At 47.9% G+C, this 24,459-nt stretch overlaps 6 protein-coding genes across 10 annotated transcripts in view; 3 read left to right on the top strand and 3 right to left on the bottom strand.

Moving 5' to 3' along the window:
• Positions 1 to 5,194, top strand: part of NUP210L (nucleoporin 210 like) — a 160,761-nt gene extending 155,567 nt beyond the window's left edge. The window contains exons 38-40 of the mRNA XM_050752318.1: positions 2,396 to 2,500; positions 4,797 to 4,871; positions 4,949 to 5,194. Coding sequence (XP_050608275.1) covers positions 2,396 to 2,500; positions 4,797 to 4,871; positions 4,949 to 5,049 — 281 coding nt within the window. The 3' untranslated portion in view covers positions 5,050 to 5,194. The remainder of the gene's footprint in view (positions 1 to 2,395; positions 2,501 to 4,796; positions 4,872 to 4,948) is intronic.
• Positions 1 to 24,459, bottom strand: part of UBAP2L (ubiquitin associated protein 2 like) — a 340,775-nt gene that overhangs the window by 283,127 nt on the left and 33,189 nt on the right. The window lies entirely within an intron of this gene.
• LOC126934899 (60S ribosomal protein L34-like) lies at positions 1,224 to 1,833 on the bottom strand. The gene has a single exon (XM_050755831.1). It carries the CDS (start codon positions 1,663 to 1,665, stop codon positions 1,330 to 1,332), a length of 336 nt encoding a protein of 111 aa, XP_050611788.1. The 5' UTR covers positions 1,666 to 1,833; the 3' UTR covers positions 1,224 to 1,329.
• RPS27 (ribosomal protein S27) overlaps positions 6,061 to 24,459 on the bottom strand; it is a 234,813-nt gene continuing 216,414 nt past the window's right edge. For 3 of the 5 annotated variants that reach the window (XM_050756419.1, XM_050756429.1, XM_050756440.1), the window contains exons 2-5: positions 7,555 to 7,598; positions 7,134 to 7,242; positions 6,680 to 6,790; positions 6,061 to 6,146 (exon numbers count right to left, since the gene is read on the bottom strand). In XM_050756419.1, the coding sequence (XP_050612376.1) occupies positions 6,118 to 6,146; positions 6,680 to 6,790; positions 7,134 to 7,242; positions 7,555 to 7,560 (255 nt within the window). In that variant the 5' untranslated portion in view covers positions 7,561 to 7,598 and the 3' untranslated portion in view covers positions 6,061 to 6,117. Of the gene's footprint in view, positions 6,147 to 6,679; positions 6,791 to 7,133; positions 7,243 to 7,322; positions 7,599 to 24,459 lie in introns of those variants that run through there. The other 2 variants (XM_050756457.1, XM_050756449.1) reach the window with 2 other exon arrangements.
• RAB13 (RAB13, member RAS oncogene family) lies at positions 12,690 to 17,107 on the top strand. The gene is made up of 8 exons (XM_050755426.1): positions 12,690 to 12,947; positions 14,277 to 14,337; positions 15,448 to 15,508; positions 15,740 to 15,817; positions 16,231 to 16,320; positions 16,441 to 16,506; positions 16,597 to 16,650; positions 16,826 to 17,107. Exons 1-8 carry the CDS (start codon positions 12,824 to 12,826, stop codon positions 16,901 to 16,903), a joined length of 612 nt encoding a protein of 203 aa, XP_050611383.1. The 5' UTR covers positions 12,690 to 12,823; the 3' UTR covers positions 16,904 to 17,107.
• On the top strand, positions 20,204 to 24,380 carry JTB (jumping translocation breakpoint). Its single transcript, XM_050755655.1, has 5 exons — positions 20,204 to 21,680; positions 21,837 to 21,874; positions 22,076 to 22,158; positions 22,976 to 23,055; positions 24,057 to 24,380. Exons 1-5 carry the CDS (start codon positions 21,598 to 21,600, stop codon positions 24,211 to 24,213), a joined length of 441 nt encoding a protein of 146 aa, XP_050611612.1. The 5' UTR covers positions 20,204 to 21,597; the 3' UTR covers positions 24,214 to 24,380.

Raw genomic sequence — 24,459 nt, 5'->3', positions numbered from 1 at the left:
ACTTCCTCTCTACCAAAAATTAAAAGTTAAAGAAAAAAATTTAAATTATCCAGGTGTTAAAAAAAAAAAAAAAAAAAAAAAAAAAAAAAAAAACAGGCCGGGCGCGATGGCTCATGCCTGTAATCCCACCACTCTGGGAGGTCGAAGTGGTTGGATCACCTGAGGTCAGGAGTTCAAGACCAGCCTGGCCAACACGGTGAAACCCCATCTCTACTAAAAATACAAAAATTAGCTGGGCGTGGTGGCAGGCACCTGTAATCCCAGCTACACAGGACGCTGAAGCAGAAGAATCACTTGAATCTGGGAGGTGGAGGTTGCAGTGAGCCGAGATCATGCCATTGCACTCCAGCCTGGGCAACAGGAGTGAAACTCCATCTCAAAGAAAAAAATAAAGTCAGACGTGATGATGTGCACCTGTAGTCCTAGTTACTTGGGAGGCTGCAGTAAGCCATGACTGTACCACTGCACTCCAGCCTGAGACCTTATCTCAAAAAAACAAAAACAAAAAAAAACGAAAAAACAGGCAAGTCTAAAGTTTTATTGAGGATAAGGTTAGATACAAATCAGAGTGCTCCCAAAAAATGACATCCTGAGTAGGAGAAAGGTACTGTGGATTTAAGTGGTCACTGATGATCTAAAAAAAAATGTTTTGGCCGGGCAGTGGCTCACACCTGTAATTCCAGCACTTTGGGAGGCCAAGGCAGGTGGATCACCTGAGGTCAGGAGTTCGAGACCAGCCTGGCCAACATGGTGAAACCCATCCCTACTAAAAATACAAAAATTAGCCAGGCATGGTGGTGGGTGCCTATAAGCCAGCTACTAGGGAGGCTGAGACAAGAGAATTGCTTGAACCCAGGAAGTGGAGGTTGCAGGGAGCTGAGATGGCGCCATTGCACTCCAGCCTGGGCAACAGAGACTCCGTCTCAAAAAAAAGAAATAAAGAAAATAAAATGTTTCAAGACAGAGATTACAATTATAAATGGAATCAGCATACTATCACAAGTTTCATGAAGGGAAGCACGTTACCTGGGGTTAAAGGTAAACAGCATTTCATTTTTTTGTGGGGGGACAGTCTCACTCCATTCTCACACCGTTCTCCTGCCTCAGCCTCCTGAGTAGCTGGGACTACAGGTGCCCGCCACCACGCCCGGCTAATTTTTTGTATTTTTAGTAGAGATGGGGTTTCACCATGTTGGCCAGGATGGTCTCCTGACCTCGTGATCCACCTACCTTGGCCTCCCAAAGTGCTGGGATTACAGGCGTGAGCCACCGTGCCAGGCCACATTTTTTTTAAGTCTTTTCATTTTTATTACTCAAAAGTTTCATTATTTATTTAGCTTTCTGACTCTGTGCTTGTGCCTTCAGCACTTTCACAATTTTCTTCTCCTCGATAAGGAAAGCACGCTTGATCCGGTCACGAACACATTTAGCATACATGGAACCCGACATGTTTTTTGTTTTGGACAATCTCGTAAGAACTTCAGGTTTTACAGCATGGATCCCTTGAAGTCTGCCTGGGCACATGCCACATGCAGATTTTGGTGCTTTCCCATCCTTCTTGGTATAGAGGTAAACAATTCTATTACCAAGGGTTTGGGACAGCCTAGTTTTGTTAGAGGCTGTATTGTAGGAAAGCCTACATTGGTATGTCAAACGCTGGACCATTCTGAGTGCCTGCAGACAACGTCCCTGGAAGAGGAAGAAGCGGTAACCAGCATTTTAAAGTAGCAGAGGATTTAAAGCATCCTTTTAAATCTAAGAGGAATAAATAACAGGCTCAAGAATTGGAGTTTTACACTACTCTGGAGATAGGAAGAAGTCAAAAAGAGGTGGTTGAACTGAAGCTCTCTTCTCTCTGAGCTGGGTTTTGGATACTTCTGACAGATACTCTTATTACTATTTTTAGTCGTAAGTTTTAAAATGCAGCATCAGCTGGAGGTTGCAGTGAGCTGAGATCGTGCCACTGCCCTCCAGCCTGGGGGACAGAGAGCAAAACTCTGTCTCAAAAAATTAAATTTAAAGGCTGGACGCGGTGGCTCACGCCTGTAATCCCAGCACTTTGGGAGGCCGAGACGGGCGGATCACGAGGTCAGGAGATCGAGACCATCCTAACATGGTTAAACTCCGTCTCTACTAAAAATACAAAAAATTTAGCTGGGCGTGGTGGCGGGCGCCTGTAGTCCCAGCTACTCGGGAGGCTGAGGCAGGAGAATGACCTGAACCCGGGAGGCAGAGCTTGCAGTGAGCCGAGATCGCGCCACTGCACTCCAACCTGGGCGACAGAGCGAGACTCCACCTCCAAAAAAAAAAAAAAAATTAAATTTAAAAACTGCAGCATCTGTCCATGGTTGTTATAAAATAACTATTATCTTGTTTTGTTATGGCCAATGTATAGATCATTGTGAAGATTCAGCCATCCTCAAGCGGTTCACTGGCTCTTACCAGATCCTGCTCTTGACCCTCTTTGCAGTGCTGGCATCAACAGCTTTCATCTTCCTAGGTAAACAGTCCTTGTATTCAATACCATGGACTTTGACATGGAAACTGCTTTTTTTTTTTTTTTTTGAGATAGAGTCACACTCTGTCACCCAGGCTGGAGTGCAGTGGTGTGATCTCGGCTCACTGCAACCTCCACCTCCCAGGTTCAAGCAATTCTCTGCCTCAGCCTCCCAAGTAGCTGGGACTACAGGTGCCCGCCACCACGCCCAGCTAATTTTTTGTATTTTTGGTAGAGACAGGGTTTCACCATCCTGGCCAGGCTGGTCTTGAACTCCTGACCTCGTGATTCACCCACCTCGGCCTCCCAAAGTGCTGGGATTACAGGCCTGAGCCACTGCGCCCGGCTGAAACTGCCTTCATTTTTTTTTTTTTTTTTTTTTTTTGAGACGGAGTCTCGCTCTCTCGCCCAGGCTGGAGTGCAGTGGCCGGATCTCAGCTCACTGCAAGCTCCGCCTCCCGGGTTCACGCCATTCTCCTGCCTCAGCCTCCCGAGTAGCTGGGACTACAGGCGCCCGCCACCGCGCCCGGCTAGTTTTTTGTATTTTTTAGTAGAGACGGGGTCTCACCGTGTTAGCCAGGATGGTCTCGATCTCCTGACCTCGTGATCCGCCCGTCTCGGCCTCCCAAAGTGCTGGGATTACAGGCTTGAGCCACCGCGCCCGGCAACTGCCTTCATTTTATTTCACAAACTAATAAGGATGAAAATTAGCTGCTTATCACATGTAATTTTAACAAGCAGTGTAAACTAAGTTTGCCTTCTAGTCCTAGTAACCTAGTGGATTAAAGGTCCTCCTCAGCCGGGCGCCGTGGCTCACACCTCTAATCCCAGCACTTTGGGAGGCCGAGGCAGGTGGGTCACCTGAGTTCAGGAGTTCAAGACCAGCCTGGCCAACATAGTGAAAATTCATCTCTACTAAAAATAACAAAAATTAGCTGGTGTGGTGGCACACGCCTGTAATCCCAGCTACTTGGGAGGCTGAGGCAGAAGTGCTTGAACCTGGGAGATGGAGGTTGCAGTGAGCCAAGATAGTGCCACTGCACTTCGGCATGGGCTACAGAGCAAGACTCCATTTCAAAAAAAAAAGGCGGGGGGGCCCTCCTCTGGATTTGGCAAATACACACCACTCAGAAGTGGAAGCCACTACTAAATCTTGAGGTATAACAGCTACTTTTGCTGAAATTCATAGTTAGGGATAATTCAAGTAATACAACAGACTGGGTGCAATGGTTCATGCCTGTAATCCTAGCACTTTGGGAGACCAAGGTGGGATGGCTTGAGTCTAGAAATTTAAGACCAGCCTGGGCAACACAGTGAGACCCCATTTCCACAAAAAAACTTAAAAATTAGCTGGGTGTGGTGGTGGCACACATCTGTAGTCCCAGCTACTAGGGAAGCTCAGGCAGTATTGCTTGAGCCAGGGAATTCAAAGTGGCAGTAAACCATGATTGTGCCACTATACTCCAGCAATATCCTGTGATGATTTTTGAGATGGAGTCCCACTGTCACCCAGGCTGGCGTGAAGTGGTGCAATCTCGGCTCACTGCAACCTCCACCGCCCAGTTTCAAGCGATTCTCTTGCCTCAACCTCTCGAGCAGCTGGGATTAGACACCCACTACCACAACTGGCTAATTTTTGTATTTTTAATGACATGTTGGCCAGGTTGGTCTTGAATGCCCGACTTCACGTGATCTGCCCACCTAGGCCTCTCAAAGTGCTGGGATTACAGGCGTGAGCCACCATGCACAGCCTAAAAAAGAAAAAAAGAAAAAAAGTTAACACATCACTATCATGTACATTCCATTTCCCCACTTTTTTTTTTTGAGACGGGAGTCTGGCTGTCGCCCAGGCTGGAGTGCAGTGGTGCCATCTCTACTCACTGCAAGCTTCGCCTCCCGGGTAATCACCATTTTCCTGCCTCAGCCTCCCAAGTAGCTGGGACTATAGCAGGTCACCACGACCAGCTAATTTTTTGTATTTTTAGTAGAGATGGGGTTTCACTGTGTTAGCCAGGATGGTCTCATCTCCTGACCTTGTGATCCGCCCACCTCGGCCTCCCAAAGTGCTGGGATTACAGGCGTGAGCCACCAATCGCCCGCCCATTTTCCCACCTTTTAGCCAAAAGCTGAAGGTAACTCTAAAGTGGATTAAATTGGGATAAAAACTTCCTGTAATAGTGCATTACTATTATTTTGAAAAATTATTTTTAGCAATATTAATTCTCATTCTAGAGTTGACTTTGCCCTTTAAGGCCTTCCTCAGATATGCCTTGTGACATTTCCTTTGTCGTTTTTCCAGCATACAACGCCTTCCTAAACAAGATACAAACAGTTCCAGTTGTGTATGTACCAACTCTAGGAACACCACAGCCAGGTAAAAAAGCCTCTGTCCTCTCTTTGAAAAGCTCAGACATACACGTTTAGTTCACTCAACTTTTCCCTCTTCTTTAGGTTCTTTTAACTCCACAACTTCTCCCCCTCACTTCATGAGTCTACAACCTCCACTGGCCCAAAGTCGGCTGCAACATTGGTTATGGAGTATAAGACACTAATCTCTGCTTGGACAAGTTCCTTTTAACTGTAGGGGAATGAAGATTTCTAGTCCTAGACAAGAAGCCTAACAACAACTTCTACATTAAATTTCCAGATAAGGCTTCTGAGAACTATAAATAAAGCATCCTAAGCTGTTTCTTAAAACTGGCGTGTTGGACTGTGTTGTAGAAAGTTAACTGTCAGACGGGCGTGGTGGCTCACGGCCTGTAATCCCAGCACTTCAGGAGGCTGAGGCAGGAGGATCACCAGGTCCAGCAGTTTGAGATCAGCCTGACCAACATGGTGAAACCCCGTCTCTACTAAAAATACAAAAATTAGCCGGGCATGGTGGCAGACACCTGTAATCCCAGCTACTTGGGAGGCTGAGACAAAGAATTGCTTGAACCCCGGAGGCAGAGGTTGCAGATCACACCACTGCACTCCAGCCTGGGAGACAGAGCAAGGCTCCATCTCTTAAAAAAAACAAAAACAAAAAAACACACACACCCAACACAACACTTGAGATAGTATCACAATTAAAAAAACAAATTTACCCAATGAGCCTTAGGTGGTTAAAAATGCCCCCAAAGAGCCGGGCGCGGTGGCTCAAGCCTGTAATCCCAGCACTTTGGGAGGCCGAGACGGGCGGATCACGAGGCCAGGAGATCGAGAGACGATCCCGGCTAACACGGTGAAACCCCGTCTCTACTAAAAAATACAAAAAAACTAGCCGGGTGAGGTGGCGGGCGCCTGTAGTCCCAGCTACTCGGGAGGCTGAGGCAGGAGAATGGCGTAAACCCGGGAGGCGGAGCTTGCAGTGAGCTGAGATCCGGCCACTGCACTCCAGCCTGGGTGACACAGCAAGACTCCGTCTCAAAAAAAAAAAAAAAAAAAAAAAAGCCCCCAAAGGGACTTTTAAAGTACTTGGCCACTTACGTGCCCCAAATGACTCTAATATTCTTCTCTTTCTGGTTGCCCCTGAATACTTGAGACAGGAACTTCCTAACACTTAAACAAGACAATAAACAGGATTTATCCAAAATGTGTTTATTGAGATGGTTTCCCACTCATCTTGATTCAGGGTGCCTTTAGTGCTGCTTCCTCCTAAAGGAACATCCTGGAGGAAAAAGATTCAGAGATTAGCTGACATCAGTCCAGGTATTCTGCCCACCTCTCCCACAAAAGCAGCAGATGCATGATGATCCACCACATCTTTTATTTTTCTCAACTCTTAGCTACCTACTCATTTATATATCACTTTGGTCACTTCATATCAACTTGAGCCCTTTTATCACCCATTGATCCCCGCTTTAGACAGTAGTGCTTTGAGATTAACACGTAGTTTTTGGTAGTATCTACTTAAAAAAAAAGTTGATGGGTGCAGCACACCAACATGGCACAAGTATACATATGTAACAAACCTGCACGTTATGCACATGTACCCTACAACTTAAAGTACAATAATAATAAATAAATTTAAAAAAAAAAAAAAAGAAAAAGAAAAAAAAAAATTTATAAATCCAACACTTCCTGTCTAAAAATTTACATTATACATGGTCTCTGTCACTGTAAGACTGAAAGATCCTGAGAGATGTTTCCATTTCTAGAAAACAAACTCAAAGCCCCAAATCACATTAGTACACCATTTACCTTCTGTAAGCCTTGCTTTTCCTCCTGTAGGCTGGCAGAGGACAGTGGAGCAGCCAACACACAAAACTACCGTTTGTGCATGGCTAAAGACCGTGGTGATTTTATAGCATCCTGAAAGAAAAACAGATAACATTTTTTTCCTCGATTACATCCATATCTTTCCTGCACTTATGCCCACCTCATCATCCATTACATTGTTTCCCAACACAAAAAAAGTAGGGATTGTATGTGAAATGTGATGGGACATCACGCTGAAATGAATCACTTCTCCTAAGATGCAAAACTCTGCGAGTCTCATACATTCGAATTTTAAGAGTATCAGGGAAAATATTTTCCACAGGTGAAGAAACTGAAGCTGCTGGACAGCTTCAAGGATATGAGACAGCTCACACTACAACATTTTCCAACTGTTACTGTCCAGTGCTTTCCCCACTACAGCAAGCCGTCTCCTCACCTGGGCATTTCACATCCATGAAGTAGGAATTGGGGCTCTGCACCAGGCGTTTCTTCTTGTGTTTCCTCTTCTCCTCTTCTGGGGAGGGATGAAGGAGATCCTTTGCGAGCTAACAGGGACAGAAATGCAGAGATTTAGAAACCAACGGCGAAAATGGGATGGTCGAAAACAGCCCCCACTGTCACACACCGGGGAGAGCTCGCCCCTCGCTGCCCCTGGTGTCTGCGCAGCTGGGCCGCCATCTTATCTCCTCTCCGCTCCCGTCTATGCGGGTGGCCCGTGGGCCGCTGCGGTCCCTGGAGTTAATGTCCTAAGAAGTGCAGAGGGTAAATGAGAACCCTCTACGATCCGAAATCAGCGTGCGGGGAGCGTGCAGACAGAACAGCGAGATCTCCGCCGAAACCTGGACCAAAGCACTCACAGGCATGTTCTCGTGTGGGTAGGTCGTCACCGCCGGAAAAGAGCGAAAGCGGAAATCCTGCCCCTTATATTGTGCACACTACAGGAAATGACGCAAGGATCTTGTGCCACCATGCTTGGAAGGTCCTACTTTGGTCTGATGCGGTGGAGAGACAAGGGAGCTGCCATTTTCGGAAGGTCTTTAACTGTTAGTTGTGACACATATGCGTCACCATGTTGAAAGGGTTACCTTGCTAATTTGCGGTCAGCGTTTGATCACTATCCAGGGATAAATGGACACTTTTAAAATTTTGTGTCATACTTTGACATTTGGAGCCTAATAGGAAAGGTTAAGGAAAACACCAGGGAGAAGGAGCCATATCCAGGACTTCCGTACTATTTTTTAAATACCTATATTCTTAACTCTTTTTCTATTGGTTTAATTTAACAATTTAGGCCGGGCGCGGTGGCTCATGCGTGTAATCCCAGCACTTTGGGAGGCCAAGGCGGGTGGATCATCTGAGGTCAGCAGTTCGAGACCAGCCTGGCCAACATGGTGAAACCCGTCTCTACTAAAAAAAATGCAAAATTTAGCCAGAGATGGTGGTGCATTCCTGTAATCCCAGATACTTGGGAAGCTGAGGCAGGAGAATCGCTTGAATCAAGGAGGAGGAGATTGCAGTGGACCGAGACGGAGTCATTGCACTCCAGCCTGGGCAGCAAGAGCAAACTCGGTCTCAAAAAAAAAAAAAAAAAAAAAGTCAGGTTCCAGTGAAAGCAGGTATACACCAGAATAAGTACAGTTCAGAGAGGTGAGCACGAATAATACATTGCTAAGGACGAAAAGTCCAGATCCAGGCAAAATAAGATAAAAAGAACTGATGGATTTTTATCAGGACAATTCACAAAAATTGAAGAGTAATTTAAAGGACTGGTAAAGCTGAGTATGGTGGCCCACATCTGTAATCCCAGCACTTTGGGAGGCTGAGGTGGGAGTATTGCTTGAGGCTCAGAGTTCAAGACCAGCCTGGGCAATATAGTGAGACTTTGTCTTTACAAAATATTGAAACATTAGCCAGGTGTGGTAGCTTGTGTCCGTAGTCCCAGCTATTTGGGAGGATGAGGCAGAAGAATGGTTTGGGCCCAGGAGCTCAAGGCTGCAGTGACCTAGGATAGTGCCACTGTATTCCAGTGTGGGTGACAGAATGACCCTGTCTCTAAAAAACATAAAAATAGACCAGACACAGTGGCTCACGCCTCTAATCCCAGCACTTTGGGAGGCCGAGGTGGGTTGATCCTTTGAGGTCAGAGTTCGAGACCAGCCTGACCAGCATTATGAAACCCCGTCTCTACTAAAAATACAAAAAAATTAGCCAGGTGTGGTGTTGGGTACCTGTGATCCCAGCTACTCTGGAGGCTGAGGCAGGAGAATCACATGAACCTGAGAGGCAGAAGTTGCAGTGAGCCGAGATCCTGCCATTGTACTCCAGCCTGGGTGACAGAGCAAGACTCGATCTAAAATTAAATAAATAAATAAATAAATAAACAAACAGGTGAGACATGGTTTGGTCAGTGAAAAGAAATAGGGAAGACTCAGGCCGGGCGCGGTGGCTCAAGCCTGTAATCCCAGTACTTTGGGAGGCCGAGGCGGGTGGATCACGAAGTCAGGAGATCGAGACCATCCTGGCTAACATGGTGAAACCCCGTCTCTACTAAAAATACAAAAAACTAGCCGGGCGTGGTGGCGGGCGCCTGTAGTCCCAGCTACTCGGGGCTGAGGCAGGAGAATGGCGTAAACCCGGGAGGCGGAGCTTGCAGTGAGCCGAGATCGGGCCACTGCAGTCCAGCCTGGGTGACACAGCGAGACTCCGTCTCAAAAAAAAAAAAAATTAGGGAAGACTCAAGGAGATAATGAGAGGTGAGAGAATAGACGAAAGGAGATTGGATAGCTTGAGAAGGGACAAGCATGGATACGGAAGGTGATGTGGATAAGTGAAATGACAAAAGATGCCTTCTTAACAACCAGTACACATTTTTTTTTTTTTTTTTTTTTTTTTTGAGACGGAGTCTCGCTCTGTCACCCAGGCTGGAGTGCAGTGGCCGGATCTCAGCTCACTGCAAGCTCCGCCTCCCGGGTTCACGCCATTCTCCTGCCTCAGCCTCCCAAGTAGCTGGGACTACAGGCGCCGGCCACCTCGCCCGGCTAGTTTTTTGTATTTAATAGAGACAGGGTTTCACCGTGTTTGCCAGGATGGTCTCGATCTCCTGACCTCGTGATCCGCCCGTCTCGGCCTCCCAAAGTGCTGGGATCACAGGCTTGAGCCACCGCGCCCGGCCCTCATTTTTTTTTTTTTTAGACGCAGTTTTGCTCTTCTTGCCCAGGCTGTAGTGCAATGGTGCCATCTCTGCTCGCCGCAACCTCCGCCTCCCGCGTTCAAGCAATTCTCCCGCCTCAGCCTCCCGAGTAGCTGGGATTACAGGCAGGCGGCACCACGCCCGGCTAATTTTGTATTTTTAGTAGAGACGGGGGTTTCACCATGTTGGCCAAGCTGATATTGAACTCCCGACCTCACGTGATCCGCCCACCTCAGCCTCCCAAAGTGCTGGAATTACAGGTGTGAGCCACCACACCCAGCCTTTAATTTTTTTATAGGCAGCCAGAATAGGCTCGAGAGAGACTCCCTTGAATAATTTTTTATTTGCCGGTTGCGGTGGCTCATGCCTGTAATCCCAGCACTTTGGGAGGCTGAGGCGGGCGGATCATGTGAGGTCGGGAGTTTGAGACCAGCCTGGCCAACATGGTGAAACCCTGTCTCTACTAAAAATACAAAAAAAAATTTTAGCTAGGTGTGGTGGCGGGTGGCTGTAATCCCAGCTACTTGGGAAGCTGAGGCTGGAGAATCGCTTGAACCCAAGAGGCGGAGGTTGCAGTGACCAGAGATTGAGCCATTGCACTTCAGCCTGGGTGACAAGAGCAAAACTTTGTCTCAAAAAATAAAATAAAAATAAAGGCTGGGCGCAGTGGCTCAAGCCTGTAATCCCAGGCCTTTGGGAGGCAGAGGTGGATGGATCACCTGAGGTTGAGAGTTCAAGACCAGCCTGACCAACATGGAGAAACCCCGTCTCTACTAAAAATACAAAATTAGCTGGGGGTGGTGGCGGATGCCTGTAATTTCAGCTACTCGCGAGGCTTAGGCAGGAGAATCGCTTGAATCTGGGAGCCGAAAGTTGCGGTTAGCCAAGATCACACCATTGCACTCCAGCCTGGGCAACAAGAGCAAAACTCCACCTCAAAATAAATAATAATAATAATAATAAAATAGGCCGGGCGCGGTGGCTCACACCTGTAATTCCAGCACTTTGGAAGGCCAAGGCAGACGGATCACGAGGTCAGGAGATCGAGACCATCCTGGTTAACATGGTGAAACCCTGTCTCTACCTAAAATACAAAAATTTAGCCAGGCGGTGGCAGGCGCCTGTAGTCCTAGCTACTCAGGAGACTGAGGCAGGCGAATGGCGTGAACCTGGGATGCGGAGCTTGCAGTGAACCGAGATTGCGCCACTGCACTCCAGCCTGGGCGACAGAGCGAGACTCTGTCTCAAAAAAAAAATAGGGCTGGGCGCGGTGGCTTATGCCTGTAATCCCAGCACTTTGGGAGGCCGAGGCGGGCGGATCACAAGGTCAAGAGATCGAGACCATCTGGCCAACATGGTGAAACCCCGTCTCTACTAAAAATCCAAAAATTAGCTGGACTTCGTGGCAGGCACCTGTAATCCCAGCTATTCCAGAGGCTGAGGCACGAGAATCGCTTGAACCAGGGAGGCAGAAGTTGCAGTGAGCCGAGATCGTCCCACTGCACTCCAGCCTGGCGACAGAGCAAGGCTATGTCTCAAAAAATTAATTAATTAAAAATAAACAAATTAAAAAAATTTTTTGAGACAGGATCTTACTCTGTCACCGAGTCTGGAGTGCAGTAGCATAATCATGGCTCACTACAGCCTTGGACTCCTGGGCTCAAGTGATCTGCCCACTTCTGCCCCCTAGGTAGCTGGGGCTGGGACTACAGGCGCACACCACCATGTATGGCTTATTTATTTATTTATTGTCGAAGCAGAGTCTCAGTATGTTGCCCAGGCTAGTCTTGAACTCCTGGACCCAAGGGATCCTCTCACGTTGGCCTCCCAAAGTGCTGGGATTACAAGTGTGAGCCACCACACCGGGTCTTAAACAATTTCTTTCTTTCGTTTTTCGTATTTTTTTCCACCCCCAGCACACATATAGCAAGAATAATTTTTTTCTAAAGGCAGAGATATACTTGTTTCTTTGTAGCCATGCTGTCCATATTTCAGCTTCCTGGTTACCAAGGCTACACGTTCATGGCCTATTGAGTGAGATTTCAGGAGTACTGCACCTTAAGTGGGCCATATTAAAAGATCCACGTGAAGAATGACATTTTTAGTTCAAATCACTGTTTTCTTAAGCTATTTGGTCAGAGAAATCACACATGCGGCCCCCATTAGAGAGGTCGTTCCAACTGAAGCACCAGGACGTGTCTAGGTAGGCTGTGAGTCTTGGGGCGGTGGGGCCGATTCTGTAAAACTAATTTACGTTTTCACCCTGTTCCACCAGAGGGCAGACTGACTCAACAAATAACCTACTTCTGCGCATCCCGCTTTTTTCAAAGGGAATTGGGATCCATAGAACTAAGGGCTTGGACAACTAACGCTAAAATTCTAGGACTGACTTTTACGCAGCCCCAGAAACCGATGATAACTCATCTTCTAGCTTCGTTGAATAGCACCTCCAAAAATCAGCCCCATTTTTTTTTTCAATTTCTAGTGCCCTCCCTACCTTCACCGTTATTCCCAAAACTCTTTCTCTCTTCCCCTAATCTCTCTAAAATTTCTCTTCCCCTGGTCGTCGTGGTTAAACCCCTACTTCCCTTCACCCCAGACTCTCGCCTCAGAATAGAAGAGTAAGGTCGTAAGAGGGGAGCTACAGTTACCAAAAGGCTGTGGAAAATAGCGAGACAGGTAGGCCGGCTTAAGCTGGGAAGGGAAAACCGAGAGAGCAGAGGCCGGGCTGGCCGCCTTGGCCTGTCCAAAAGGGTGGGCGGGCAGGGGGTGGAGCCCGGAGGGGTGCCGCCCCTCCTTTTCCCGGAGCCTGGGCGGAGAGGGAGGAAAACTTCTTCCTGGCCTGGGCTCCGTGCTGCTCTGTTTGCCAACCGTCCAGTCCCGCCTACCAGTGCCGGGAGCTCCCCACCCCTCCCCCGGCTCCCCCGGTGTCCGCCATGGCCAAAGCCTACGACCACCTCTTCAAGTTGCTGCTGATCGGGGACTCGGGGGTGGGCAAGACTTGTCTGATCATTCGCTTTGCAGAGGACAACTTCAACAACACTTACATCTCCACCATTGGTGAGCCCGCTGGCCATGTCCCAGACCCCTACTGTCTTGTGACCTCCTTCTCAGGCTCCCGGATTACTAGTGACCCCAATTTTCAGTCCCCTTAGAGTAAGGCTCCTGAATTCTAGTCCCTCAACCCCTGGCTCTGACCCCTCCCCCATGCATGTCTCTGTATGGTAACCAAACCTCTCACCTCTCTGAGGCCTTCAGGTAACTCTTCAACTGCTGCCAGCTCCTCATTTTCTTGGTGCCATCACCTTAGTTTCCCAAAACCCACAAGAACTCTTCTCTCTTTGTCTCTGTGCCCCTCTTCCCCTACCCCCACCACTTAGAACTCTCTCGATCCATTCTCCACGTTTCCTGTATCCCTGTCTGCCACATCTTTTTCTCCCAATCCGATCTGTTAGCCTCTTTCCCTCTAGCCGACCTTCAAACTCTCCCACTGCGTCCCCAGCTCACCATCTACTTCCCAGGTTCCCTGCCCCAGTCTCCCTGCACCTCAGCTGAACAGGGGTTTGGGAAGGGTGGAACAAGGTGGCTGGGTGTGCTGGAGGGCGGCCCAAGGACTGTGATCATGAATATGCAGCCAGCTTGGTGAGGAACGTGGAAATGAGGGGACTTTTGGGGTCTCTGAGTCAGCCTGGTGACTCATCCTCCTCCCAGGGGCCCCCAGCAGGCTTGGGGGAGGTGCCCAAGTTTCTACTAAGAAGAACATTGTCTCCCCTCCTCCCTTCTTTCTTCATCTCCTCTGGCTTGGGAAATAGACAGGAAGAGTCTTATGACAATTCTGGTTACAAAGGAAGAGGAAAAATGCCCCCCTTTCCTAATTGTCTCAAAAGTAATCCTGTTTAGCCTCAGACTTTCCTAGTGCCAAGTTTGGCCTACTAGTTAATTCACATAGACTGGCTTCAGCTACTTTTTTCCTTACTCTCTACTAGGAGGGTGGGTGGAATACCAAGAGTAGAGGGCGCTAAGAAAACAGAGAAGAGGAATGTGAAAGTAATATCTGGTGGGGAGACAGAGACTGAATTCAGAGAGTTGTCAGCTGGTATAGCTGAATGGACCCAAGAGGTGGCCTAAGGATCTTAAGCCTCCATGCAGAATTTTCATCACCTTTTCCCTCCCAAAATCCATAAAACGTAAGTAAAAATAGTATTCTTGCTATACAAATACAGCTTTGGGAAAATTCTCCTAGCTTGGCATTTCCAACAAGATTGCTCCCCAAGTGCCTCTCCTGCAGAATTTCTGGTGCTGACACTGCTCCCTTCCTGTCCCTCCCATCACACAGTTTTACATGTGTGCATGCATGTCTCAACTTCAGTGCATACTTTCCACCCCTAGGAATTGATTTCAAGATTCGCACTGTGGATATAGAGGGGAAGAAGATCAAACTACAAGTCTGGTAAGTGAATCCTCTGGGACGCCTCACCAGACTTCATTTACCTCCTACACGCTTTTTCTTCTATTTTGTTTCATTTCTCTTCCTTTCCTCATTGCTCTTTCTAGCACTTCTAATCTATTTCTCTGGATGCACTCAGCTGTCCTTCGTCTCTCTTCCTGCTCTCCCAACTAGTTCCAGCTTTTTTGTAACTCTTGCCTCCTCTGGCTACAGAGCATCCTCTTAATTTGACAACAAACAACTGTTCAGTCATAACTTGGAAACAGGCTGTGAACCGTTAAATGGCACAGGCAGAATTAAGACTTGACTCTAAGTCTAGTGTTTTCTCCAAAATATGGTGAGCCCAGAGAGCCAAATGTAGACCCTGAAGGGGTTTAAGTGGTATGAAGCTTAGTGGAGGCATAATGCTATGACATATAAGAGCAGAGTGGTGCACAAATCCGGTTCTTTTACTTATCTGCTGCCTGACCTTCATGAATTATTCAGCCTATCCAAATCTGTTTCCTCTTTTTTTTTTGAGACAGAGTCTTGCTCTTATCGCCCAGGCTGGAGTGCAATGGCACAATCTCAGCTCACCGCAACCTCCGCCTCCTGGGTTCAAGTGATTCTCCCACCTCAGCCTCCCAAGTAGCTGGGATTACAGGTGCCCGCCACCATGCCCGGCTAATTTTTGTATTTTTAGTAGAGACGAGGTTTCGCCATGTTGGCCAGGCCGGTCTCGAACTCCTGACCTCAGATGATCCACCCGCCTCGGCTTCCCAAAGTGTTGGGATTACAGGCGCGAGCCACGGCCCCCGGCGTGTTTCCTTATTTGTAAAATAGGGACAATAATACATGTCTTACAAGGAGAGATTAAGGATTAGATAAAATGATACATACGCAGTGCTGGATACATAGCAAGCATTCAATGAATAAGCAAAGACAGCTTGTTTCTTGGGCCACTACCATCTCTGGAAATCAGGTCAACCGTCTTTAATCCCACTCCCCTTTACTGTTTCCTTATTCTGTTGCCCCACCATGTTGCAAAAGCTAAATTCTTGCGAGAGAGGAAGAATTCTTCCATTAGAGAATTCTTTCCTCTCTTCCATTCCATGAAACCTTCTCCTTCTTTAGGGACACGGCTGGCCAAGAGCGATTCAAGACAATAACTACTGCCTACTACCGTGGAGCCATGGTATGAAGTGTGGGTCTGGACAAAGGATGAAGGATGAGGCCACAGAATATATTATGAATACAAAGGGTCAGGGGTTGAGGCAGGTAAAAATGGGAGGGGTGTAGTGTGGGTTGCAGAGGGCCCAACGTGGCCTAGTGTTTAGACCCATGGATGGAACTTGCCGGGTCACTTACAGGGCAGTGGGAAGCCTCAAAGGGAATATGGTCCAAGTTGAATTTTGTCATCTCCCAGGGCATTATCCTAGTATACGACATCACGGATGAGAAATCTTTCGAGAATATTCAGAACTGGATGAAAAGCATCAAGGAGGTGAGGACCCTCCAGAAGAGATGGGGGAACTGGATAGAACCTGGAGAATGAAGGGAGCCATAAGGATAGGCAGGACCTAACTTTTTTTTTTTTTTTGAGACGAAGTTTCGCTCTTGTTGCCTGGGCTGGAGTGCAATGGCACCATCTTGGCTCACTGCAACCTGACTCCCGGGTTCAAATGATTCTCCTGCCTCAGCCTCCTAAGTAGCTAGGATTACAGGCATGCACCACCATGCTCAGCTACTTTTGTATTTTTAGTAGAGATGGGGTTTTACCATGTTGATCAGGTTGGTCTTGAACTCCTGCATCAGGTGATCCACCCGCCTTGGCCTCCCAAAGTGCTGGGATTACAGGTGTGAGCCACCGCACCCAGCTGGCGGGACCTAACTTTTACTTGTCTTTTGCCCCCCCAGAATGCCTCGGCTGGGGTGGAACGCCTCTTGCTAGGGAACAAATGTGACATGGAGGCCAAGAGGAAGGTGCAGAAGGAGCAGGCCGATAAGGTGAGGGCCAGGCTGAGCAATTTCTAGAACTGGGCTGGGAGGGCCAAGATAGGTTGCATTGCAGAGGACTTGGCTGCTGTCCTTAATTCAATTCTCTCCTTCTCACTTCACCCCTTATAGTTGGCTCGAGAGCACGGGATCCGATTTTTCGAAACTAGTGCTAAATCCAGTATGAATGTGGATGAGGTGAGATCCACACCCCCATCCCTGACCAAGAGAGGAAGTATTAAAAGGTAGATTCTCCTCCCTCCAAACTGATTCTATTCCCCACTTTAGGCTTTTAGCTCCCTGGCCCGGGACATCTTGCTCAAGTCAGGAGGCCGGAGATCAGTAAGTTGGTTTTGCTGGACTAGGTACAACTCTGGTGTGTGTGTGTTGGTGTTGATAAGAACTGAGGGGAGCAATGCTAAGATTTCTCATGAGGGTGGATTCACTTCAAACAGTTTATACCCTCACATCCTAACCAGCCATTCACACCATGACCCCTGTGCCCTTCTCCCTCTAGGGAAACGGCAACAAGCCTCCCAGTACTGACCTGAAAACTTGCGACAAGAAGAACACCAACAAGTGCTCCCTGGGCTGAGGACCCTTTCTCGCCTCCCCACCCTGGAAGCTGAACCTGAGGGAGATGGGGCAAAGGGACTGAGCAGGGGAGAAATAGCAGAGGGGCTTGGAGGGACACATAGGTAGATGGTAAAGAGAATGAGGAATAAAAGGAGAAGAGAAAAGGGAAAAGCAGAAAGGAAAAGAAGGAAGAGAGAGGAGGGAGAAGGGAGAGGAACCGATTGAGGAAGTGAAAGAAGGTAAGGAGGTAAGAAGAGGGAGGAGGAAAGGAAGGGGAGATGGCCTCAGGCTTCAGACCTTACCTGGGTTTTCAGGGCAAACATAAATGTAAATACACTGATTTATTCTGTTACTAGATCAGGTTTTAGGGTCCTGCAAAGGGCTAGCTCGGCACTACACTAGCAGATTTGCTCCTGTTCTGTCACTTTTCATGGTCTTTAATAAAGGCCACCATTTGCACAAATGTTCCTGTTTTGGGTAACTTGGATTATTGTCAGAATTGTTCTCCACTCAAATCCAATTACTGTGTCTTCAAAGTGATTGATCTGCCTGAATCAGGCTGGGTTTCTGTGGAACCGGGACTAATCCTACCGCTGTCTCTTCCCCGCTGTTCAGTTGGTAAGGAAAATAGCAAAGAGCAGGAGCTAGAGTGATCTGAAGGTCTGGATATCCTCTTTCCGCTATGGGGTCTGGATGCCCTTGTGGGCAGAGCCTTGTCCTGAGCACAGGAAATTCCAAGCGAGAAGGACTCTTAACAGTCCTAGCCTCAGGGAAATAACTGCACCTAGTGTTTTATCCAGTGATTTGTGCAGGCTTCTTTGATTCTGCCAGCAATCCATTTAGGTATTTGATAGGCATTAATATCTGCTTTTATTAGTGAGGAAAATGAGAAGTTCATTTATTCATAGATGTCTATTGAGTAATTTAAATATATATTGAGCGTCTACTAAGTGCCAGGCACTATGGCCAGTTATTTTATTTATTTATTCATTTATTTTTAGAGACAGACTCTTGCTCTGTCTCCCAGGCTGGAGTGCAACAGTGTGATCTCGGCTCACTGCAACCTCTGCCTCCTGCCTTAGCCTCTCAAGTAGCTGGGATTACAGGCATGAGCCACCACGTCTGGCCACAATAGTCAGTTAATATAGCCCTTGGGTGGTACAAGGACATTTTTTTTTTTTTTAAACCGAGTCTGGCTCTGTCACCCAGGCTGGAGTGCAGTGGCATGATCCCAGCTCACTGCAGCCTCTGCCTCCTGGGTTCAAGTGATTCTTCTGACTCAGCCTCCCGAGTAGCTGGGACTACAGTCATGTACCACCACACCTGGCTAATTTTTGTGTTTTTAGTAGAGACAGGGTTTTGCCATGTTGGCCAGGCTGGTCTTGAACTCATGGGCTCAAGTGATTGTCCTGCCTCAGTCTCCCAAACTGCTGGGATTACAGGCGTGAGCCACTGCGCCCAGCCTGGGACAAGCAAATTTTAACAAAAACAGCTCTTTGGCTGGGCATGGTGGATCACGACAGGAGTTCAAAACCAGCCTGGCCAACATAGTGAAACCCTGTCTCTACTAAAAATAAAAAAAAATTAGAGGGTGCCTGTAGTCCCAGCTACTTGGGATGCTGAGGCAGGAGACCCGCTTAAACCTGGGAAGCGGAGGTTGCAGTGAGCCGAGATCACGCCACTGCACTCCAGCCTGGGCAACACAGCCAGACTCTGTCTCAAAAAGACAAAAACAAAAACAAAAACAGCTCCTTACTGAATAACAAAGATGGCAAAACTACTGGAAATGCAAATGAGAATTCAGGCTTGGGCTGGGCACAGTGTCTCACGCCTGTAGTCCCAGCCCTTTGGGAGGCCAAGGTGGGTGAATCACTTCAGGTTGGGAGTTCGAGACCAGCCTGCCCAACATGACGAAACCCCATCTCTACTAAAAATACAAAAAATTTAGCTGGGTGTGGTGGCGGGTGCCTGTAATCCCAGCTACTCGGGAGGCTGAGGCAGGAGAATCACTTGAACCTGGGAGGCAGAGGTTGTGGTGAGCAGAGATAGCGCCATTACACTCCAGCCTGGAGACAGACTCCATCTTAAAAAAAAAAAGAAAATTCAGGCTTGATGAACAGCATCCTTAAGTATATATATATTATATATTACAATTTATAATTACATATAACATAAATATAAGTATAATATATAATTTATAAAATATAAATATATAAAATACATATATATTATAAAATTATATAATATATAATTATTTATAATGTATATTTTAATATATAATATATATATCCCCCTTTCACCATACATAATATTTTTTACACAGCAAAATGTAATAACTTGATAAATGCAGTAAGTATCCAAGCATTGATGGGGTAATGATAAGCCTTATTTGTGGCTTATGTTTAAGTTCTTTTTTTTTTCTTTTTGAGATGAAGTCTCACTCTTGTTGCCCAGGCTGGAGTACAATGGTGTGATCTCGGCTCACCACAATCTCTACCTCCCAGGTTCAAGTGATTCTCCTGCCTTACCCTCACGAGTAGCTGGGATTACGGGCATACGGCACCATGCCCAGCTAATTTTGTATTTTTAGTAGAGGTAGGGTTTCTCCATGTTGGTCAGGCTGGTCTCAAACTCCCGACCTCAGGTGATCCACCCACCTCGGCCTCCCAAAGTGCTGGGATTACAGGCGTGAGCCACCGCGCCCAGCCAGATACACTGTCAATCCCAAAATAAAGTGTTCTATCCTTTAAAGCTGTTGGGGAGGGTAGAAGCAGTGGTCTTTAGCCCAGAAAGATGCCTTGGGGGAGGAGAATGGGGAGCAGAATTAACAAGAAAAAAAATATGGAAATAAGCCCTTTGATCTTCAGAGGTGGGGTCCACATTATTTTATTAGCGCCCATGTTTATATGAGGTTTATTTAAGTACCTCCTTGTCTATCGAGCATCTAAGAAAACTAAAATCACATGGTCCCAATGTCTTGGGAGGCTGCAGGTAACACATATGTGAAACTAGGGGGCAAATTAGGGCAGAATTAGGTTAGATTAATACATTACCAAGGCCCAGGGCGGTGGCTTACGCCTGTAATCCCAGCACTTTGGGAAGCTGAGATGGAGGCAGGTGGATCCCTTGAGCTCAGGAGTTCCAGATCAGCCTGGGCAACATGGCAAAACCTCCTCTCTACCAAAAATATAAAAAATTTTAGCCAGGCATGGTGGCACGTGCCTATGGTCCCAGCTACTCGGGAGGTTGAGGTGGGAGGATCCCTCGAACCCAGGACGGGGAGGTTGCAGTGAACCATGATCACACCACTGCATTCTGGCCTGGGTGACAGACCGAGACCCTAAGAAAAAAAATAAAAGTAAATGAAAATTCATTATCAGACAGTAAAGCATGAACCCAGAGTGCTGGTCAAGTCACTGCAGGTCTGAGTGTATATCAAGGTTTCACTACATAGGATGAAAAGCAGGCAATGAATCTCTGGCCTGGGTGTTGACAGTCTAGGCTCAAGCCTCAGCTTTCCCACTCACTAGCTTGCTGACCTTGGACAAGTCACTTATATTCTCTGAACTTACTCATGAAATGGAGACACATTTCATTTGCCTCTCGCAAGAAAAAGTCCTGGTAAATGCATATTAGCATTTCCGTTTCACACAGAACACTGCGAGTCAGATACTGTCCTAAGATCATGGAGTTAATAACCACCAGAACCTAGACTCAACACTTATTGGAACTTCAAATCTCATGCTTTTCTCATTGCACTTATGATTACTCCACTATGTAGGAGCAAGGGAGAGTTGAGAACATTTGAAGAGGTTATGCAAAGGACCAGCTCTGCGGAGTAGGCTTAGCAAGTAACAGGAGGGAAGGTGACACCGTTCATCTGTGTAGCGGAGTGGGAGCCAAGAGACAAGGAGAAAGTTTCACGTTCGCCATGTGCCTCGGATATTCCCGCTTCTGCAGGGACGAGAACGCGCAGTTTCGCCTCCATCCCTTGACCTCCAACACAGCTTCTCCACTGGACCATCAGTGGCGATGAAGGGGCAGCTGCAGAAGGATGACAAACTGAAGCTTGACGGTGAATCCTAGGGTTTTAAGGAGAGAGCAAAGTCCTGAGACGGCGACGTATTGTCCCTGCTCACCAGCCCAGAATGAACAAACAGGCGCCAGCCAGGGAGCAGCGAGCCAAGAATCTAGACGAGCCTCTGCAACCGCCATTTGCTATTCTCGCAAAGACTACCGGGACCACAATGCAACGGGGCGCCGAGCTAATTCCCAGCAGGCGAGGCGCCACCGACCGCGGAAGACTACAAGCCCCAGCGGGCTACGACGGAACGCGCCCGGGAACACCGGGCCCCCAGCTCGGGCCAGCGCCCGAGGATCATCCACGGGGCTAGATGGCTGCGTCGGGGGCGGGAGCGGAGGTGAGCGGGCGCTAGGGCCGTGCGCCCCCGCCGGCCCTTCCTCCAGCGCCCTGTGGACCCCGCAGAAGGCGCTCGCCTTCCTAGCCCGCAAACGCGTAATCGATTTTTCTCGCTGTGGCAACTGGGACGTCCCGAAAGATCCTCTGCTCCGACAGGCAACTTCGGCCTTCCCTGCCCTGACCTGGAACCTCTGGGAGGGCTGCAGAGTAAGTGCCGCCTCTGCGCTCTGACGGAGGCACGAGGCCTGCGGAGTAGGTCCCTCTGTTCCGACAGGTGCGACACTTAGCGCTCCATGCCTGCGGGCTCCGGGAGGCATGGCCTCCCCCAGGGCCGCCACCTCTGCTGGTTGCTCTGTGCTTTCACCTTAAAGCTCTGGTAAGGAGGGGGTAAGGGGAGGGAAAAGGAGGTCACTGGAGGACAGGATCGCTCCCGGCCCCGGGGTTGGGGGAGACCTTATCCATGGACAGCGCAGGAGGGGGTGCCCTATTTTCTGGATTTTGACTTTCGTCCCTTCCGCCCACTCCGCTACAGTCAAGCAGAGGCTCCCGTGCAGGAGGAGAAGCTGTCAGGTGGGTGATTGTCTGGGAACCCGACACTTCCGTCGTTTGTTTTTGGTTTTAGTATCTTCCCCATATACCAAGAGCACAGGTGGAAAAGGGCGGCACCACATAGAATGAGGGCAAGCGCTGTGCCGGGAATTTGGATGGGCAGAGCCTTTGGGAGAAATGTTTTCTGAACGGTCTGGGATTGGCATTTATCTTTCCTTTCAGCGAGCACCTCAAATTTGCCATGCTGGCTGGTGGAAGAGTTTGTGGTAACAACAGAGTGCTCTCCATGCTCTAATTTCCAGGCTGTGAGTATCTGTTTCTCTACCCCCCCGCCTTTTTTTTTTTTTTTTTTTTTTTTTTTTGGACATCCAAGCAAACACTTAAGCAACATCTTAACATCCAAGTCTTATTAAGCTGCCTTTGCATCATCTTTTTTTCTTTCTTCTTGCGGTCTCAGTGTATGTCCAAATCTGTACTTGCCTTTCCCCTGAAAATGTGCCCCTTTCTTTCCAAGCTAATGGCAGTATTCAACTGATAACTATGTTTTTTTTGTTTGTTTGTTTGTTTGTTTTTGAGATGGAGTCTCACTCTGTTGCCCAGGCTGGAGTGCAGTGGCGTGGTCTCGGCTCACCACGACCTCCACCTCCCGGGTTCAAGCAATTCTCCTGCCTCAGCCTCCCGAGTAGCTAACTGGGACTGAAGGCGCGTTCCACCTTGCTTGGCTAATTTTTGTATTTTTAGTAGACTCGGGTTTCACTATGTTGGCCAGGCTGGTCTCTTAACTCCTCACTTCATGATCTGCCTGCCTCAGCATTCCAAAGTGCTGGGATTACAGGCGTGAGCCACCGCGCCTGGCCTCAGATGATAACTATGTTTTATTCACTTTTAGTATAGTAGGCTCTGGAATGGAATGTATGCTTGCCTCTCCTAGATTGTTGCCTCTGAAGTGTTCTAACATGCAGCCACCACCTCCACCATCTGCATCAGAACTCTTTCATTAGCTCTCTGTTGCCTATCACTCCAAACCATAATAGTTGGGCACCTGCACCTTCTGAATGGCAGCCTTTTTGTTTTTCCTGTTGCCCCTTCCTAACATGTACTTTGCTTCTTTTCTCCTGGCAGAAAACTACCCCTGAGTGTGGTCCCACAGGGTATGTAGAGAAAATCACATGCAGCTCATCTAAGAGAATTGAGTTCAAAAGGTGAGTGCTGTTTCTCTTCTCTGGATTACCTCCTTTGCTCCTATGACTTTAGATGGATGGTCCCACCTTTTCCCCTGGTCTGGCAGTAGCATGGAATATTTGAAAGAAGAGGTGGCCGGGCTCACACCTATAATCCCAGCACTTTGGGAGGCTGAGGCTAACGGATCACCTAAGGTCAGGAATTCAAGATCAGCCTGGCCAACGTGGTGAAACCCCATCTCTACTAAAAATACAAAAATTAGCCGGTGTGGTGGTGGGTGCCCATAATCCCAGCTACTCGGGAGGCTGAGGCAGGGAGAATCGCTTGAACCTAAGAGGCAGAGGTTAAAGTGAGCCAAGATCATGCCACTGCACTCCAGCCTGGGCGATGGAGCGAGACTGTGTCTCAAAACAAACAAACAAAAAAAGGCCAGAAGGGGTAGCTCACACCTATAATCCTAGCACTTTGGGAGACTGAGGCGGGTGGATCACGAGGTCAGGAGTTCAATACCGGCTGGCCAAGATGGTGAAACCCCGTCTCTACTAAAAATTCAAAAATTAGCCGGGCATGATGGCAGGCACCTGTAATCCCAGCTACTTGGGAGGCTGAGGCAGAGAACTGCTTAAACCTGGGCAGGGGAGTGGTGTGACCTCAGTGAGCCAAGGTCACACCACTGCACTCCAGTCTGGGTGACAGAATGAGACACCATCTCAAAAATAAATAAGAAACAAGGAAGACGGGATTTGGAGCCAAATTACTTGAACCCAAGTTCCAGCTCTATTCCTCAGCATTATGTTATTGGCCATATTTTCTCATCAGTAAAATTGGTTAATACTAGCTCTGCTTATCCAGAGAATAAATTAAATGATCTATTTGAGAGGGATTTATGTACTATACACACAACAGAAGCCTGGCTCTGATTTCCTCTTGAATATATCCTGGCTAGGCTGAAGTAGAAGGGAGATTAGAGGGAGAAGCTGTCTGGCCTTCCCTGGGAATAACTATTCCTTCCTGCCCTCAGCTGCCGCTCAGCTTTGATGGAACAACACTTATTCTGGAAGTTCGAAGGGGCTGTTGTGTTTGTGGCCCTGATCTTCGCTTGTCTTGTCATCATTCGTCAGCGACAACTGGACAGAAAGGCTCTGGAAAAGGTCCGGAAGCAAATTGAGTCCATATAGCTACATTCCACCCTTTTATCCTGGGTCTTAGAGACCCAATCTCAGACAGTGAAAGTGAAATGGACTGATTTGCACTCTTGGTTCTTTGGAGCCTTGTGGTGGAATCCCCTTTTCCCCGTCCTCTTCTTTCAGATAATTAATGAGCAGAATAAAAAGAGTAAAATGGTTTCCTTCCCTTCTGTAACTTGGAGCAGGAAGTCACGGGGGCAGAGAGGGAAAGGAGGTGGCTACTTAAGGCCCTAATCT

The sequence above is a fragment of the Macaca thibetana genome, chromosome 1 (assembly GCF_024542745.1).
Source record: "Macaca thibetana thibetana isolate TM-01 chromosome 1, ASM2454274v1, whole genome shotgun sequence".
Classification (NCBI taxonomy): domain Eukaryota; kingdom Metazoa; phylum Chordata; class Mammalia; order Primates; family Cercopithecidae; genus Macaca; species Macaca thibetana.
This window is presented reverse-complemented; position numbering and strand designations above follow the sequence as displayed.

What these genes read in the sequence shown, in the direction of transcription:
- LOC126934899 (XM_050755831.1), bottom strand. Translation starts at nt 1,665, where the DNA reads ATGGTCCAGCGTTTGACATACCAATGTAGGCTTTCCTACAATACAGCC.
- JTB (XM_050755655.1), top strand. Translation starts at nt 21,598, where the DNA reads ATGCCTGCGGGCTCCGGGAGGCATGGCCTCCCCCAGGGCCGCCACCTC. An exon ending in GCTTTCACCTTAAAGCTCTG is followed by an intron (nt 21,681 to 21,836) that starts GTAAGGAGGGGG and finishes ACTCCGCTACAG; the next exon opens with TCAAGCAGAGGCTCCCGTGC. An exon ending in CATGCTCTAATTTCCAGGCT is followed by an intron (nt 22,159 to 22,975) that starts GTGAGTATCTGT and finishes TTCTCCTGGCAG; the next exon opens with AAAACTACCCCTGAGTGTGG.
- RAB13 (XM_050755426.1), top strand. Translation starts at nt 12,824, where the DNA reads ATGGCCAAAGCCTACGACCACCTCTTCAAGTTGCTGCTGATCGGGGAC. An exon ending in CACTTACATCTCCACCATTG is followed by an intron (nt 12,948 to 14,276) that starts GTGAGCCCGCTG and finishes TTCCACCCCTAG; the next exon opens with GAATTGATTTCAAGATTCGC. An exon ending in CCTACTACCGTGGAGCCATG is followed by an intron (nt 15,509 to 15,739) that starts GTATGAAGTGTG and finishes GTCATCTCCCAG; the next exon opens with GGCATTATCCTAGTATACGA.